At 40.7% G+C, this 18,182-nt stretch overlaps 1 protein-coding gene across 1 annotated transcript in view; it reads left to right on the top strand.

The window, feature by feature from the left end:
- Nucleotides 1-3,847: 3,847 nt before the first annotated feature.
- The window catches only part of RYR3 (ryanodine receptor 3), a 750,252-nt gene continuing 735,917 nt past the window's right edge, over nt 3,848-18,182 (top strand). Inside the window, exon 1 of the mRNA XM_072625274.1 lies at nt 3,848-4,278. Within this exon, the coding sequence (XP_072481375.1) occupies nt 4,228-4,278 (51 nt within the window). The 5' untranslated portion in view covers nt 3,848-4,227. The remainder of the gene's footprint in view (nt 4,279-18,182) is intronic.

The raw sequence follows: 18,182 nt of genomic DNA, 5'->3' as shown, positions 1-18,182 counted from the left end.
TCCTCTCTCTGAAACTTACTAACTTTGTAAACACAGATACTTCTCAATGACCCCAGACAATTCCCCAAGTCTTTAATTACATATGAGTTGCTAATCCGCCTAAGTGGAGAATACTTCCACCCTGGGAGGTCCCTACGTTCTGAATGATATCACAGGTCCTGACCAAAACCCCTCAGAATTATACAAGGCAATATGAAGAGAGTGAGGCAATAGTTCAGCTATAACCTACCTGGGACCTAGCTCATCTGGACTACTATGTTCAGTAAAGAGTATCACAGTTTAAGAAGTACACAGACAAGTTGAAAGTTGCCTAGAAAATGAATGATTACAGGAATGGGGAATATTCCATATGAGTACTGCTTTAAGAACTGATGGTCTTTAGCTTGGACAAAAGAAGGCTTAAAGTCCTTGTAATGAAAGAATGTTTTCTAACTATTGGAGTTATGCAGAAGCAGAATGAACTGTTTTATGGAGAGTCGAGGAATAGTAAGTAATTTCTTCTGAACTAGACAGCTTCAAAAGAGACAAAACTAGGGATTCCAGAATTTGAGGGAAACTTCATTGAGTTGGTTGGGGAGAAGGGGTAGGGAGGGAAAGGAGAAAATGCCACTGTCCTATACTTACAGAACTCATGTCTCTTCTTCCAGTCCTTGTGAATCACAGATGCTGGATGCCTAGGTAAAAACATCCTTTCCTGGTTCCTGTTTTCTGACCCTTTATCCTTATTCATCTAAACTTTTCCCTCCCTACTAGTTCTTATCCTGCTCTAGTCTTTCCTTTCATTGTGCCATCTGGAACTGAGATTCTATCATTATTAAACTTCCTTATGCTCATTCATTATACTTTCATCTTCTTGCACTCACGAAGATCAGGCTCCATTCCCACCTCTTGTCCCATACACTTCTCTCCCCTCTGCCTCAAGATGCTGTCCTGGACCACCATCTCCAGTAGTAGGAGCATTTTCTCATGTCCCCCGACCCAATGGGGCAGAAGGAAGGAAACATACCTTTCTCTCTGATGACTTTCAGACCCTCCCTCTACTAATATTACTCAGCAACCTCTCCTCTGAAATTTCAGCTACCCAGGGTGTTTCAAATAATAACACAAATATCGGATACATATAGAACTCTTTAAGGTTTGTGAAACACATCATATGCATTGTCCAATTTGATCTTATAGGTATTATTATGCTCTTTTAACAGATGAGAACCCTGAGGCTGAGAAAGGCAAGAGAGTGGTCCACATTCACAAAGCTAAGGGTCTGAGATGAAATTTAAAACTGACCTCCCTGGTTCCAAGTCTCCCTTCTTTCACATGGTTCACGATTTTCCTCTCCATCTCAGACTTCACCTTCATAATTGGAGAATACAAGAGACATGCTAATGCCCCCTTTAAAAATCCTGACCTCCAGCTGAATCACTCCCTCTCAGCTCATAGGGCATCAGTCTATCCATATTTTCAGTTCTATCTCCTCTTAAGATTCAGTCTGCAGAAAAATGAGAAGCTTAGTAATGCTCTTTCTCTCCCTTGCCCTGCCATTCCTAAGGTATTTCTCTTAATCCCTGGGGTAGAATATGCTTTGAAAGCTCATCATGAGTAGAAAATCACTTCCCAGACTACTGCTGGCTCTAAGCTGCTGAGAAGATTCTTTCTTTGCCTTTCATTCAGGCAACACCTGATGGAGACAAATCTTTTTATCTCTCTGAATTGGCCATCCCCTATTTCCTGAAGTCCTGTGTTACATCCTTCTTCCCCTGACTTCCTCTGTCAGTAAGCCTCTTTCTGTTGCTCTCTCCTCACAGCTACATTCCCTCCCAAGAGATATGGGATAGGGTACACAGTGCAGTAACAGTGAGTTGGAGAGAGCCCATCCCTTCTCCCTCTCCAACTCTCTCAGCCTCTCAGAAGGCTGCCAGAGGTCACCTGTATGCTTATTCCTATGGGGGAGGGCTAGTGGATGATTATGAGGAAAAGCAGTCTTTATTACAGTATAAAAAAGGATTCAAGTACCTCCAAATAAGAAAACTGTTTCTTTTAGATGTCTGCGCCATGGACAAAGCTCTGGATGCCCTACCCTAGTCATTCCAGTCTTCTAGTGTAGTTTGGATAACCACTTACTAGGTTGCTGTAGGGGGGATTCTTGGCTAGGTACAAGTTGGACCAAGGTGGCTGTTGAGGTCATTTTCAACTCTTTTGAGTTTTCAAATAGAATTCTCTGATGCTTCTTTATCCATGTCACACACACACACACACACACACATACACACCCCTTTACACACTGCCCTAAACACATACCTCACCTCTACTTTATCTTTCCTTGTCTGATGTATCTCCAAGTACAAGTCTCCAAGTTGAGCTCTGTCCAGCACCCTCAGTTAGTGTCTGGCGTTACTTCAGGCCTTTCCTGTTCAGCTATTTTCTCTGCTTCTTATCCCTTTCAGAGGATAAGACCTTCTGTTAGGCCCTACCATTCACCCAGCTGAGATATAATGTCAACAACAGTGTTTTTGGAGGGTAGATCTGGGCTCTAAGTCCTGTCTCCACCACTTGCTCCACCTCAGATATCTTATTTCACCTCTCTGTTTTCCTCATCTGTAGCATAAAAAGGTTAGTCCAGGTGATCTAAGATGTCTCCCTGTTTTAATATTCTCTGATTATGTAATTATTCATGTACCAGGTGAGTTGATTATTCCTGTACCAGGTGAGGCAACTAAGTAGTGCAGTAGATAGACTGCAGGGTCGGGAGTCTGCCAGCTGAGCTTCCTTAGTTCAAATTCGACCTCAGACACTTACTAGCTGTGTGACCTGGGCAAATCACTTAACCCTGTTTGCCACAGTTTCCTCATCTGTAAAATAAAATAGAAATCCACTCCATTAACTTTGCCCAAAACCCCCAAATGGAGTCATAAAGAATTGAACACGACTGAAAAACGGCACAACAAAAGTGGGTTGAGTAACCCAGGACTTCTTTCATAGGGCTCATCTGGAAACCCCCATTCACAGTTTTCCATCTTCCTCTTCCTCTTGGGGGTGGCCAGCATGTCATTAGCTTGATCAGTGCCCTATCTCTCTGTGAGCTCTAAATTTAACCCATGCCCAAAGCTCTCTTTTCTCTTTCCTGCACATTATTTAGGTCTGTCCTATATTTCCTTCCTTTCCGCATCAATCCCGGGCTAGAGGGGTTCCCCTCCTATTTTGTCCAGAACATATCCCTTCCCTGGAGCGCTCCCTGGCAAGCAGACAGAAGGTGGCACGCTGCATCATCTTAGCTCCTGTGTCAGGCAGAGGGAACCCAGCAAACCGCCAGCACAGGGCGGACTGCGGCTGGACTTTCACTACCCTAGCACTCCTGAAGGAAAATAGGAAAACCTGCTCTAGGTTCCTCCATTTCTCCTCATTCCACGGAGTGGAAATTCTAATGTACTAAAGGAGGAAAAGGAAAGGAGGGGGGGAGGGAGGGGAGTAGCATCTTCCCGTAGCATCTGACTACTTTGACTTCCGAGTTCCATTCTCCGTGGGAATTCGAAGTGACATTTTCGTGACACTGGAGCAAAAGGTGGTTTAGGACTTAACTGGGGATAAAATGGGTCGGGCTCTGGGGTCTCCCGCTTAAGCTACAGAAAGGACCCCTGGGAGGTGGGGCCAGACTAAAACAGCAGTGGGGAAGCAGGAATCTGAGTCTGAATACCAAAATGAATAAAGAGGAAAAATAAAAATGAACCCGAGTGGGTATCGCCTGGTCTCACCCGGGTGCACCGGAACTAGCCATTGTTATTGACTCGGAGACTTGAAGTAAGGAGAGTCGTGAGCTCCTGAGTGTGTGAGTGTGTGCGTGTGTGATCGCGCGCCCCCGTGCGCGCGTGGGTGCCTGTGTGTGTGGGGTAGGGGAGGCATTTCCCAGCTACTGACCCCCCGCTGCTCCCCACCCGCCCCGGGCTCGTGGCGGAGGGGTCAGGGGTCTGCTGCGCAGCCAGTTGGCTCCAGAGAAGCGGAGGGGGGTTGGTGGGTGGGTTGGCTGGCAGGCACTCTGCAGTGCAGTGAAGTGGTAACCCAGGCTCCCTATATGGTCGAGGATTAGCTCTGTGCTGCTGAGGCTGAGCCAGGAAGAGGAGGAGAGAAGAAAGAGAAGGAGAAGGAAGGTGGGGAGGTAGGGAAGGAGAGAGGAGCAGGAGCGCACATCGAGCTGCTGCCGGGAGAAGCTGGGGCACGGCCAGCGCCTGGAGAACCATGGCCGAAGGGGGAGAAGGAGGAGAGGATGAGATCCAGTTCCTGCGGACTGTGAGTAATCCCAGAACTGACTAGGGTGGGCAGAGAGGAAGGGAATTTGGGGTTTGGGGGTCTGTGTCTCCCTGCTCCGGCCGTGGTGCCCAGCGCTTTATCCGCACGCACCCTCAGGCTGCAGAGAAAAACTGGCTACCCTGACCCGGAGACACTGAGGGCTGAATCTTGGGGGATGTCCCCCATTTGCAACATTCCTATGAACCTCCTCCCCTTGCCCCAATCCTAAACTGCCAGTTTATTCGGTCAACTTGCTACTTGGGTTAAAAACCATGGACTGGCCAAACTTCCTGACAGCTTTTGCTCAGGCATCGCCTTAAGCAGGTAGGGGACGGAGGATTCCACCTTTGTCTTTACCACCCGTCGTTTCATCTCCTGTTAACCGCCCCCCCCCCCCCCCGCCCCAACTCCATTTCCCTCAGCTTTGTCTTATTAGACAGGGACATTGTGTAAACTGGAGACGCACCAGCTGTGCTGGCGGGCTGATGGGGCAGGTTGGAGGGACCAAGGCTGAGACAGGAAGAAGAGGTACAGATACCTCTTTTCCTGGTCCTGGAAGTGAGCAGATTCTCAGGGCAATCGCCTCACGCTGGGGGTTGCTGTTTCAATGTTAACTTAGGTACTGGGACCTAAAGGGAGAAGTATGTTCCTCGGCTCCCTGCCTTAACCCAGGGTCCTGTGAGCTTGGCATAGTTACCCCCGTCATCTCGCTGGCACCTTATTCTTAGGAGGAGGGAACAGATGACTTTAGCATCTACATAACCTTTGTCTCTCAGAAGTGTAGGAGGAAATTCGTAGATTCTCTCTATTAGCAAGGAGGGTAGGAGGGTGGGGGCTGCTTCTATATCCACTGACTGGATCCAGGAATTAGGATGAGCCTCCCCTCTAACTAAGCCTCAGCTATCCAACTGATCCCTCCTTAAAGACAAATGGCCAGGATCCTTTCTTTCAGCTATCCTCTCCTTTTTTTTTGGTTATTCACAAACGAAGCTTTTTCTCTCTTCACCAGTGCCTCTCATGGCTTTGTTTTAAGAAGAATGAGAATCATTTTGACCTAACATCCTGGAGGAGCTATCTGGTTCCTTACGATTCTAAAAGTGTCAAAGCTAGACCTCAAAGTCTTATGTCCCGCATCACTTGCTCTGAGATTTTTTTGCCCTCCAAACAGAATTGAAATTCTCAAAACCCCTTTAAGCCCCTAAGAGCACTCATAAAATCTTTTGGTTTCTTTCCCTAAGGTATCTGTCCCCTGGGATCCTATAGAAGAGAGTAGTACAGCCAGCCATTTATGTGTAACTCCCACCTAACCTGCACTAGCGACCAGGAAAGTAGAGATTTAATACTTTTCCTGGTCACTAGTACTGTGCAAGAACTTCCCTCCTTTCTTCTGAATGGATGGATGGCTTTGAGAAGCCAGAGTTTTAAACAGAGATTGATTTTCAATGGGATCCTACCTGCGTTTTTGAATTCTCCACCTTTCATTTCTCCCTTGGCCTCAGCCACCACCTTCAGTGACTTTCCAAAGCTATCGGCCAGTATTGCTGTACTCTATTTATCTGCAGCCAAAGCTCACTGTAGAGATTGGTGCATCTTAGTGATGGTTAAAGAGATAGTTGGTTAAAAGGTATAGGGAGGTATATCGCTTTTAATTTGTAGCAACTGTGTGATGATTACATCTTTTTCGCTTCTTGAATTACTAGAAATGTATTGCAAATTATTAAGTACTCTCCCCAGAGATCCTTTGAGGCAGGTCTATATCTTCATGTTTGGTTCACAGAGAGAAAATTGACAGATGAGGAAACTGAAACACAGAAGAGGTCAAACGACTTAGCCAGTCATATAGCAAGTCACCGGTGGTTGTCATCACTTAATATTTATTAAGTTCCCTGTGAAGTAGGGTATCATGATGGGTACTCTGCAGAGTAATGAAAGGACCTTACAGTCTCAAGAATGCCTTGGGGGTGTCTAACTGGGTGTCTTAGTCCCTTAAATCATTTTCTCTCTTCACATATGTATAAGGTAACGTGATTTTTAAATCTAAATAACCACAAACATTTAATCTCTCTAAGTCTTTCACTTTCAGCTCACTGACTATAGGAATGTTAGGGATCTCTGGAGTATCCTGAGATTGTGATTTAAGGACATGGATTCACATCATTGGGCATGACTGGGTCAATGAAGGTAGAACATTATTAACACTCTCGCCCCATTTTTATCCTGGGCCATTAATAACTTTCCCTTAAATAATATCTTATAAAGGCATTTTGGCCAGATGTTACCTCTTTGACCTAGCAACATTCCTCACTGCTGGGATTGGATGCTGGCTACTTGATGCTAAAGATGGAAATCACCATTTTTCAAATAGAAATACCCCTCCTGAAGGGCAAAGACAGTGTCCATTTCAGTTCTGTCCTTCAGCACATATTCAGGAGAACCCTTTATAAATTGTTTGCTGTTGATGCTCATAGCCATGGTGGTGATGATTAGGAACACAATGATGAAAATGATAGTGTCTAAAGCTATCCCAGGAGTGAAATGGACTAGAATCATGTTACAGGCTGACCATGTGGTGGGGGAGGGCTGGATTTGAGAAGTGAATGGGCAGGACACAATGTGCTGGGCATTAATGTTTCGCTTGACTCTGTGCCATGAAAAATTCCAAGCTCACTCTCTAGTGAATCACAAGCAGATCCTAACACTAACTCTGGAAGCCTCAGAAGGCTTCATTAATTATATTTTTCTACTTCTCAACAATTAAACCAGAAAATTACATAGATATACACACACATGCATACAGAAAACACACACATTCACATGCCTCCCTTCTTTTGGTCTTCTGAAAGTGACAGTAGGTATCCAGACCGGTCAAAGAGAGAGGAAGGGAAGATAATGCCCTTCATATTTGAAACAAAACAAAACAAAAAACACTTAATTTTCCCCCTCCTGCCACCTTTGGACATGGTACTCTCTCTCCCCGTCCGACTGTTCTCACTGACGTATGCAGTGTCATTGACGTAACTTGAAAGCTGCTCAGAAGCAGATAGATAAACCTGGCAGCAGCCAACCTGAGAGTCAGAACTTATGGTGAGAAGAGTGGCAATTGCCCCATCTCAGACAGTTAGTTCAGTAACTGGCACTGCATCATACTTAGAGAGTGCCAGAAAGCAGAAGATGATTTTTCCCTCTGTGGCTTTTTTGTCAGACTGCAGCATCCACACTGAACAAAATTAAAGGTTTCTGTTTTGGTTTTTAACAACCAGCCTTGCCCAACCCCCAAATTACCAGGACCAATAATTGAATAAATACAAGTATATCAAAATTGATTTCAATTAAAGATTGGCGGTGTCCATACTTAATACAAACCTCTCTTCAGTCTATCACCTGTTCCTGATTTGCAGTTGACAGTAAAAAGATTGTGCACTTTGGGAGTTGAGATGCTTGTGAGGAATGAAGTATTTTCCCATTGTATAGTTCTTCTGAAAGCTACCAGTGTAACAAGAGGAGTCTTAGGTATGAATCTAGCAGTTCTAATAAGAGTCCAGAACCTGTCTACCTCGTTCCAGGTAGGAATGATGGAGGTTTTCACTGGGAAGTGCAAAGAGAAATTCTTTCTTTTCACTCAACACAGTCCATTTTAATAGCTCCTGCAATTTGCTGGAATAATGTTTTCAGCAGCTGTTCCTCCCAGAGGTAAGGGGTTGGTGAAGGAGAGGAGGGGAAACATGAGTACTGAAATCTTCAAATCACAGAGGCACTGGGGCACTTGCAGCCCAGATCAGTTTAGCTGAGTTGTAAATGAGAGTCGGAATTACAATGCAGACCTCCTGATATCCAGTCCAGTGCTTGGTGCAGGAGGCAGGTTGATGACTTTGTTGCTTCTCTGGATTAGATTTTAATGGTTTAAGAAAGTGTACTAAATCTGCCTGTCCTCTAAGATCCCAAGGTCATGTCTTGCTTCTCAGTCCTATCTCTCTTAGGTTACCAAATAAAACCATCTGATCTCAGATTCTGATCAGTCAAAGCACTGTACCTTGCTGGACACCCAACCTTTTATTCTTCATAATGAAATATCCTAGGAGGGTGGGTCACATGCCAGTCTTTGCTAGGTCTTTATTTTAAACTTATGATGGAAAAGGCCACCTTAGCAGCACATAAGAGGGTGATAGCTCATAGGTTTGGTAAAGTTGCATGTCAGCAAAGGGTGTATTTGGAAGCTGCAGGGCTTCAGGGAGAAGATGTTAGTGAAAGCTATCTAACTTGGAAAAGACTTGGGCTGTGTTTTTAGCCAACTGTGCAGAAAATTGCACCAGAACGTTGGTTTGCAGTCAAATGAGGTGTTTTTTATTTTACCCATGCATTTACCTTAATGCCAATATTTTTTATTTAACATAAATGTAATACTTGATTGTAATGGTCTTTAATTCCTTGCAAATACTGTTATTGGATATAGTAATAATGAGCATGTGTGCTTAACAAAACTTTTTCAGGATAATTCTGAGGTTGGAATATGGTAAGGGAAGGGACAAGCTAGCAAGTCTGAGAGTATTTTTCTTTGATGTATAACTTGACAAACTTGTTCATAAACAATTTTATTTTGTTTATCTCTAATCAAATACTAGCCCACTTATGGTGAACAAGATACATTTAACCCTTCTTATTTGTAAAATGGGGATAACCTTATTTGTACGATATATTTCACAAGGTATAGAAGTGTAAATTACTCTTTGTGTATTTTGTCTATATTTTATGTTAGTTTACTTCTTTTCATCAACTAATATTTCATATTATTTAAGAAATTGTTTTCTCTTCTTCTAAATTTATTATTCAAATAATTTTAGCTTTTTTTCATTTTTTGAAATCCATTTCTTCATTCCTTTATAGATAACTTCAAGGCCTTCTAGACTACTCAAATGGCCTTCTGTTGAGAGTCTCAGGTACCTCAGTTTCTAAGTTTGGTCATTGTTCTCATTCTCTCCCCCTCACAGAAAACTGTAAAAAGTCCCTACACTTAAAGAACTGCCAGTGCTTCCTACAACATTCCATATTAAAACAATCCCCTCACTTTGCCTTCTAACATTGTCTCTTTTTAAATTTTTTGTTTTATTTTTCAATTAACAAGCACTTATTTTTTCTCCTTCCCACCTAGCTTCAAATTAAAAGAAAAAAGAAAAAACTTGTAACAAATTTGCATAGTCAAGCAAAACACATTTCCACATTATTCATGTCCAAAAATATGTCTCATTCTGCACATTGAATCCTTCACCTCTCTGTCAGATGGTATTTATCGCTGTATCTTGAGGTTCTACACTTCAATCCTTGTTCTCCTCAGGTAACCTTACTTAGGACCAGAAAATCATAGAATCTTACATCTTTCACCAAAGAAGACCTTAGACATCATTTCATTCAATTCCCTTCTTTTATAGATGTGGAAACTGAGGCCTAACTGGACTTTGCAGCCAGAATCAATGCTCTCTGGATAGGAAAATGTACCCGATACGTCAGATCCTTTCAAAGGTTTCTTTCAGCAAGACCTGGAAAAGGATGATGGTGGTGTGCTGGAGGAACATCACCAGTGCTGAGACTGCAGTACAAATGCACCCACGTGTGGTATGCCAGGTGTCCCCAGGGTGGCAGGTTAAATCTTCTGGACTCTAGCTGAGTGAATTCAACCTTCTTCCTACCTAGAAACTGGGAGGGCATATTTGGGAGAGAAACATTTCAAGTCACTGCAGTTTCCTTTGGTCCAGTGGGTTTTGCCACCGCAGCACCTCTCCACCTTAGAGAGAGAAGAAAAAAAATGCTGGCACCTTAGCCTTGGTGGCGCTATGGGGTTGAACTGCTTGGGCAGCCAGGATCTTTTTTTTTTTTTTTTAACTCAATGTCATTTATGCTTCAGAACTGTTAGAAAATAAAGGGCTGATCAGCTTAGCTCCAGCTGATTATGCAACACACAAAAAACAAAAGAACTAACACTGCCTTTGCCATGCCAACTTCATTCTCCATCTAGCTCACACTACACTCTTGCAAAGAAGAGATTCAGATACTGAACTGAAAAGTGCCTGCTGCCTGGTGACTTTAACAGAGGTATAGTAGAGCTGGCTCAGGAATGAGAGGCTACAATGTTGCAGTGGAAAGAGACCTGGCTTCGGAAAACTAGGGCTCAAATCCATCTCCTTCCCACAATGATATTTTGCTTCTCTGTGTGAACTTCAGCAAGTTTCTTAACCTGCCTAGACCCTAATTCCCTTATCTGTAAAGATGGGAAGCTAGGTGGCACGTGGATAGAATGCTGGGGCTAGAGTCAGAAAGATGTGAGTTCAAATCTGACCTCAGACACTTACTAGCTATGTGACCCTAGGCAAATCACTTAACCTTGTTTGCCTCAGTTTCCTTATCTGTAAAATGAGCTGGAGAAGGAAATAGAAACCCACTTCAATATCTTTGTCAAGAGAACAACAAATGGAGTCACAAAGAGTGGGAAACAAACAGAGGGATTTTGGATTATATGGTTTTTGAGGACTCTTTCAGCCCTAGCTCTAGGATTCTTAACTTTACACAGAATTTTATAGACAAGGATCAGGGATTATGTCTCCTATTGAACTCAGTAATGGTTACATGACTAACATAGCCTCAAACTTGATGGGGTCCTAGTGGTGGGAGGCTAGGCTGGTGACAATGGTGCAAGGCTTTTCATCATTCCTTAAATATCTTTTCCCTGCTTTGGGATTTAAAGCATTGCCTTCAGAAATCCCATTAGAAGCATACATAAACAGACTAGTTCCCTGTTCTGAGATCTCTGATATAAGGAAATTTAAGGAAGTGTGGGGGATATAAAGATGTTGCTGAGAAAAGTAACCCCTAGTATAGTTCATAGGTAGGGGGCATATAGTAGGTGCTTAATAAATGTTAAATGAATGAGGTACGCACTGAAGTGATGAGATGAGTAGGGCACTGAGCAGGCCAGAAACAGCGTAACAACACTGGGTTATTAGAATGTGTAAACAATTTCAATTTTACCTATATATAGTCTATGCTCTATAGCCAGAAAAAAAATGAGCTGGATACAGAAGGGAGGCAGCTTCCCTGAAGGCCTAATAAAGAAAACTTTGTTAACTAAATCAGATATTTATTTGTGTTTGATTTTTTAAAAAATTTCTGAATGAGAGACAACCTTGAAGGAAAAAGAATAAGATCTTAATTTTCCATAAGGGGCAGTTTAGAAGGAAGCAAGAGCTGAAGTATTAGCATATCTTTACTCTCCCTGAGGTGAAGTTCCAATATCATAACACCCAGTTCCTGACCATCTTCATCATCCGACAGCTTCTGTCACTTCTAAGATCTCTGCTGCCCAACAGAGAGGTTACAGAGAGACTGGGTAGAGACTGATCTTTCCCCAACATACAAGAAATTAACAAAATTAACCTTATGAGAATATACAAAGCCTTTGCTCATCTATTTGCTGTAATTTTGTATGCTTTGATTTATATGTACATGTGTGTATGTATACACATACATGTGGATATATGTAAAACCCTCTTAAAATGTAATCTCCTTGAGGACAAAGGCTGTTTATGCTTTTTTCTTTGTATCTCCAGTGCTTAACCTGGTGACTGGCATATAATAAACATTTGATATTTTCTGATAATACTGTGTTCTCTAAAGGTACAGAATGCAGAGAAGTCCCAGGAAGAAAAAGGTCTCTGTCATTTGCATGGAAATATTCACAACATAAAAAAGTTTTGATTGAACTCGTACCCTGTGCCATGGCTCTGATCCAGACTGTACATAAAAAAAGACTCTTTAAGAATGCACAGCCCTAGCTGGTCACACTGAACCAAGCAAAAGACCCTAGAAGGCAAAGAAAGCCCAAATTAGCAGGTACATGTGGTTAAGTGTTACCCTTGTGTATACCTTAAGAGAGGTGGGGAAGCTGTGGGTTCGAGGCCACATGTGGCCCAGAAGTCAAAAGATCACACTTGAGGACCTCATTGGCCATGTACGCCCTCGAGCCCACAGCTTCCCCAACCCTGCATGCAATCCAATTTGTGAAAGTTACTTTCCTCTGAGAGATGGAATGACCTTTTTAGGCCTCTGAGAACATGACTGAATGCTCTGGAATTATGTCTGACTAGAGTTCTTAAATTTCCACATTCTCAGCAGTAGTAGAACCTAAGTTTTGGGGACAAGTTGTCTTAATGTGATATCTCTTAATAGCACTTCATATAACAGATTAACAATTAATATTTATTAGGTGAAAGAAAAAAATGAGGTAACGAATGTTCACTTCCTTTTAATAGGATCAGTCTTGTTTTCTCCCTCACAGCCTTTGACTCCTAGAATACTTGGTTTCCTTTAAGATTCAGCTCAAGCCCCACTTTCTCCAGGAGGCCTTTCCTAATATCCCAGCTGCCAGTACCATCTCCTCTGTCACCTTCCCTCTACTCTTGGTTTATTTGTGTTTCCACTGACATATGTTGCTCCCCCATTGGAATGTAAGATCCTTGAGAGCAAGAATTGTTTTTGCTTGCCCTTTGTATCCCCAGAACTTAGCACCATGCCTAGCACATAAGTTTAATAAGTGCCCATTGATTGATTGATATAATACTTCAAAACAACAATTACCTGGGAAGCTAGTGTTGCAGTGGATAGAGCATTGACCCAGAAGTCGGGAGCATCTGAATTCAAATCTGGTCTTAGACACTTACTCGTTTTGTAATCCTTGTAAGTCACTTAACCTCTCCATTGCTTCCCCCCCACACACACACACACATTCCCGAGATTTCATGGTGGAGGAAACTCTTGGTGAGGGACTTCCTCGACCAATTCAGAATGGCGCTTTCTCAGAGTCTTAGAGATTTGAGATTTTAAGTGACTTGTTCCAAGTTGTACAACACCATGTAGCAGAACATAACTTCAGGTCTTGCTAACTACAAGGTACAAGGTAAGCTGTCTGTCCAGTCCACATTAACAATAAAAGCAGCAACAGCTTGCATTTATAGATTTGCAAAATACTTTAAAGTCATTGTCTCCACAAAGTCCTTGGATAAATGCTCTCTTGTTGCAGTGTTTGAGATGACAGGCAGAGTTACTGTTAGACTGGGCTTAATTAATAAAAAATATTTGGATAGATTTTTGATCTCATCTATTCTTCTTTCCCAGATGTGGCACATCTATGCTTTTTCATCTTACAGGATTCTTATATGAGGTTTTTTAATAGATGCTCCATGGAGAATTTACCTAACTCTTTGGAGACCTTCCTCTGGAAGCAATAATAAATATCACCACCAAAATCTATTGAGTATAAATAACCTTTTAGCACCTTTTTAGAATGGCTTATAAATTTTTACAGAAATACAAATGAGATTTAAATTAAACAGAATTTATATCTTTGGGCTAGAAAGTAAAACAGTGACTCCAGACTTACTCACAGCTTTCAAAAGATAAAGGGCAGCAGTAGAACTCTAGAACCCTAGGGAACATGGAGGTTGAGAGATGGGAGGGTATGGTATATTACACTGGTAGTGGAAGGGAAGATTAGCTTTCATTGCTGGAGACACAGACCATGATTGTAATAATTCAATAATTCACACTGGTGTGGCTTTTTAAGGTTTTCAAAGCACATGACTAACGCTAACCATCTGAACTGGATAGTAAAGCATTATTTTGCCCATTTTTATAGATTGGAAAGATGAGATTGCAAAAGGTTAAATAACTTGCACACTTGTTAATATGTTAGGCAGTATTCAAATTCAGGTCTCCTGACTACAGTTCTAATGTCCTATCCATTATCTATTCCACTGATACTTCTTGGATAGAAAATGTCAAGTTAAGACCTAGAGCCAACTTTGTACAGCTAATACCAATAACTAGATGATCAGTATAGACTTTCTGATTGCTACAGAGGCTCAGAGATAGTTTGAACTTAGTGGTTGAGGGAAGTCTCATAGTTGAAATTGGACTTAGGTTGAGAGGTAAAGGATAGATAGGATTTGGACAGGGGGAGAGAAGCACAGTGGACATCCCAGGAGGTAGTAGTAAAATGAGGAGAGGGAATATGCAAAGATGTTCAAAGAACAGTAAAGAAATCATCTCCAATGGGGGAGTTGTATAAGGGAGTATTACCTCCCTTGGTTTCTATAAAGTAGAATGAAAGAACTCTAGAAATATCAAAGTTGAAGATCATCTGGTCCATCTTCTTATTAAACTCAGAGATGTGAGGTCATATGGCCAAGGTCAGAAAACTAATTAATGGAAAATATCTATTATTGCTTGTTGAGTTTATGGTCTCCACAAAGACTAAAGACCTCAACCTTTACCTTACCAGTAATAATAACTAGCATTTATAGAGTGCTTTTCTTTGGGAAAATATTTTTACATCATCATCTAATTTGAGCTCATAGCAACCCTGTGAGGTAAATATTATGGGAATTATTGTCTCCATTTTACTGGTGAGCTCTTAGGGAGGAGGCGACTTTCTTGCTGTGCATTATTACTAAGTGTTGTTTCAATCTAGAGCTTCTTTACTCCAGACACAGCCCTCTTTCTTCTATACCACAATACCTTTTGGTGTCAAGCTATGATTTTCCAGGTCTAGACCAGATTGGGTTTCTTTGATAGCATGGTAGACTTTGCAGAGTCAGTCACACTACCAAAGGGATACTTTTCAGATCTAGACTTGATAAATTCATTGTAAAAAAAAATCTAGAATAACAAGGGAAATAATAAACAAAAGTAAAAATTGAGGGAGAATGACACTTAAGATTTCAAGCTATATTATAAAGCAGCAATCATCAAAACAGTTTGTCATTCATTTAAAAAAATAGAAAAGTACATCAATAGAACATACTAGACAAGAAACAATAAGAAATAATTGAACTTCAATGAGCTTCAAAAGAAATTACCTAGAAAAGAACTCCCTATTTGCTCAGAACTGGGAAAAGTAGAAAGCAGTCTGGCAAAAATTAGATTTAAAACATCATACAACGTATTTCACAATAAATTAAAATGGCTGCATTTCCCGAAAAGTAAACATTATACCATAAAAAATTAGAAGAGAAGCTGATCGTATAATTTTTATAACAATAGGTAGAGAATGAAATTTTAACTAAGAAGGCATAGAGGCAATTACAAAACATAAAATGGATAACTAATTACATCAAATCAAAAGGCTTTTGAACAAAAAAATTAATGCACCTAGAATAAGAAGGGAAGTAATTAAATGGGGGAAAAAATCTTTGTATCAAATTTTTCAGTAAAGGGTTTGGTATCCAAGACATATAAATAATGGAAATATGCAAGATCAAATGCCATTTCTCAATGGATCAATGTGAAAAGAGAGGAATAGTTTTTAAAAGAATTGCAAACTACTAAAAACTACATGACAGAATGCTTCAAACTACTAATAATAAGAGAAATGTAAAACAAAACAGCACTGATACTTCAACTCACCTCACAAATGGACAAATATAAGAAGATGGGAATACTCAATGTTGGAAACGATAAAAAAGCAGGCAAATTCATGGTTGGTAGAGCTGTGGTTTGGAACAAACATTCTGGAAAGCAATTTGAAATTATGTAAATAAAATAACCCAAAGATTTCATTACTAGTTTTATAAACCCAAAGAAATCAGTGACAGACAGAAAGGCCTCATATAAACAAAAAAATTTATACCTGCAATTTTTTGTGTGTGGTGACAAATTGGAAGAAACATAGGGATCTGTATACTACAGGGTGACATATAATAAATAATAATTAATTAATTTAATAATAATAATAAATAATAACTTTTAATAAAAAATTTTAAATGACTTAAATTAATTAAAATAGTAAATAAAGAAATTGTGGTACATGCATGTAAAGGCACATGAGTGTGCTGCAAGAAATAATGAATATAGAGAATAAACACAGAGAAGCTTGAGAAGACAAACTGATACAAAATTAAATAAGCAAAAGCAGGAAAACTGTGTAAACAATAACTAAAATGACATATATGAAAATTACAACTAAATAACTGGGAAATGATTACCAAACTTGCTCCTAAAGATAACATTGAACTTGATTTTTTTTCATCTTTTTTTCTTTTAGTTTTCTTCTCTAATTTTGTTATATGGGAGGTCTTTCTTGTATATTACCTGAAGGAAAAGAGAGAAAATATAGAAAGAAATGTAGGCAATCTCAAAGCAAAATATATCTATATCTATATATAAAAATGTCAATATCTCTTCATTAAAAGATTAAATTAAGGGATAATAATTGGTCAACAGGACAAGTCATTAAAGTACAAAATCCTTTATACAAAAGACCTAAGAGTTTAGTGGATTGTAAGTTCAGAATGAATAAATAGTGTGACATGGTAATTAAAATAAAATTGTTACTACCATAGGCTGAATAGAAGTTTAGTATGCAAAAGGAAAGAAATGATATCTGCACTTTTGTGCTCTTTTCTGAGCGCTACATTTTGGAAAGGACATTGACACATTGGAATATGTCTAGAAGACAGAAACTAATTTGGTGAAAGTTCTAGAAAACATGCCATTATGAAAACTGACTAAAGAGAGTTTAGAGAGGACATAATAGATGTCTTCAATGTCAGATATTTTTTCTCTCTCAAGCACTAAACATGAAATTATGTGTAGGAAGTATAGAGATTTGGGTTGCTGGGAGAAAGGAGCAGACAGATAGCAGGTGGGTCAGTAGCATCATCACCTCCATCTTGCCTCTTTTAGCCTTTCTCCTTAAATTTGCATGGAAGGTACAAATTACAGAAAGTGAACGTAAGCTCCTCATCCCAGCTCATTTGCAGTTTTGCTGATTAGAGTTCCAGGGATTATTTGAAAAGTACTCAGGCTGGCAAACTGAGGGCATGATGGGTATTAAAAGGAATTTCAAATCATATCTTCAACTAAAAGTTTGTACTGAGAAAGTTCAAAAGAGATTTAAAGATAACTGAAAATTTCTTTATCTAGCTGGCTGGGTGCATTTGGCTGTGGAATGCCCCATAAAAGAGCTAAAAGACAAAGAGCTGCCAGAATTCTGCCATTAGAAGGAAGAAACTACGTTTAAAAAAATAAGAACAACAGGTGACAGCAGAGGGCAGAATCTGTTAGGAAAGAAGTTGCATTACATGCTAAGACCAGCAGATAACAGCAGAGAGCAGTAGCAGAGAACATGCTCCAAAGCAGTTGCTAGTGAGCATGGGAGTAGAGGTGAGAAGTGCTGGGAGGGAAGGGAGTATGCAGGGGGCAGCTCAGCAGAAATGTGGGTCAGCAAGAGCTAGAGAGCAGCCCAGTGACATCAGTAGAAGATGTCAGTATATCCACAGTGACAAGAAACACGTACTGTCCTGGTCAACCATGTTCTCTGCACATGTTCTGGTCCCACATTACCTTCTCTTGTACTCCCTAGAAGAGGGCACATCCCTGGATGTGTGCTCCTGGCATATGTCCCTTCCCACTCTTATGAATGGATGAATCTATGAAAAAGCATTTATTAAGGGTTTGCTATGTGCAAAGCATTATGCTAAACACTTGAAAAGCAAATATGAAAGTAAGATTGCCTCTGTTCTCAAGAAGTTCACATTTCTAATGGGGGAGAGAACACATAAGAGGTTCCAGCTGCAAGACAGATGGGAAGGTCCCCCGGTCCTTAGGATGCTGTGGCAAAGCAGATGGCAATTCATTATCTTTTATGTCACTTCTACTAATGTAATCAGATCTATCTCTGTTACTGAGTCATTTGAAAGTGCCAAGGACTTTGGTGACAAGAATGTTCTTTTCTGGATATTCCGTAGGTATGGCGGTAGCACCAGTACAACAATAGCAAAACTGTATCTCCATGAGGTTTACTCCCCAGTACAGTGGCTGTAAGGACTGTGCTAGAAGCAGGACAGATGCTCTGCGAGCCA

Source organism: Notamacropus eugenii, chromosome 7 (genome assembly GCF_028372415.1).
Source record: "Notamacropus eugenii isolate mMacEug1 chromosome 7, mMacEug1.pri_v2, whole genome shotgun sequence".
NCBI classification, from domain to species: domain Eukaryota; kingdom Metazoa; phylum Chordata; class Mammalia; order Diprotodontia; family Macropodidae; genus Notamacropus; species Notamacropus eugenii.
The sequence above is the reverse complement of the archived record's forward strand: the minus strand, read 5'-3'. Positions and strand labels throughout refer to the sequence as shown.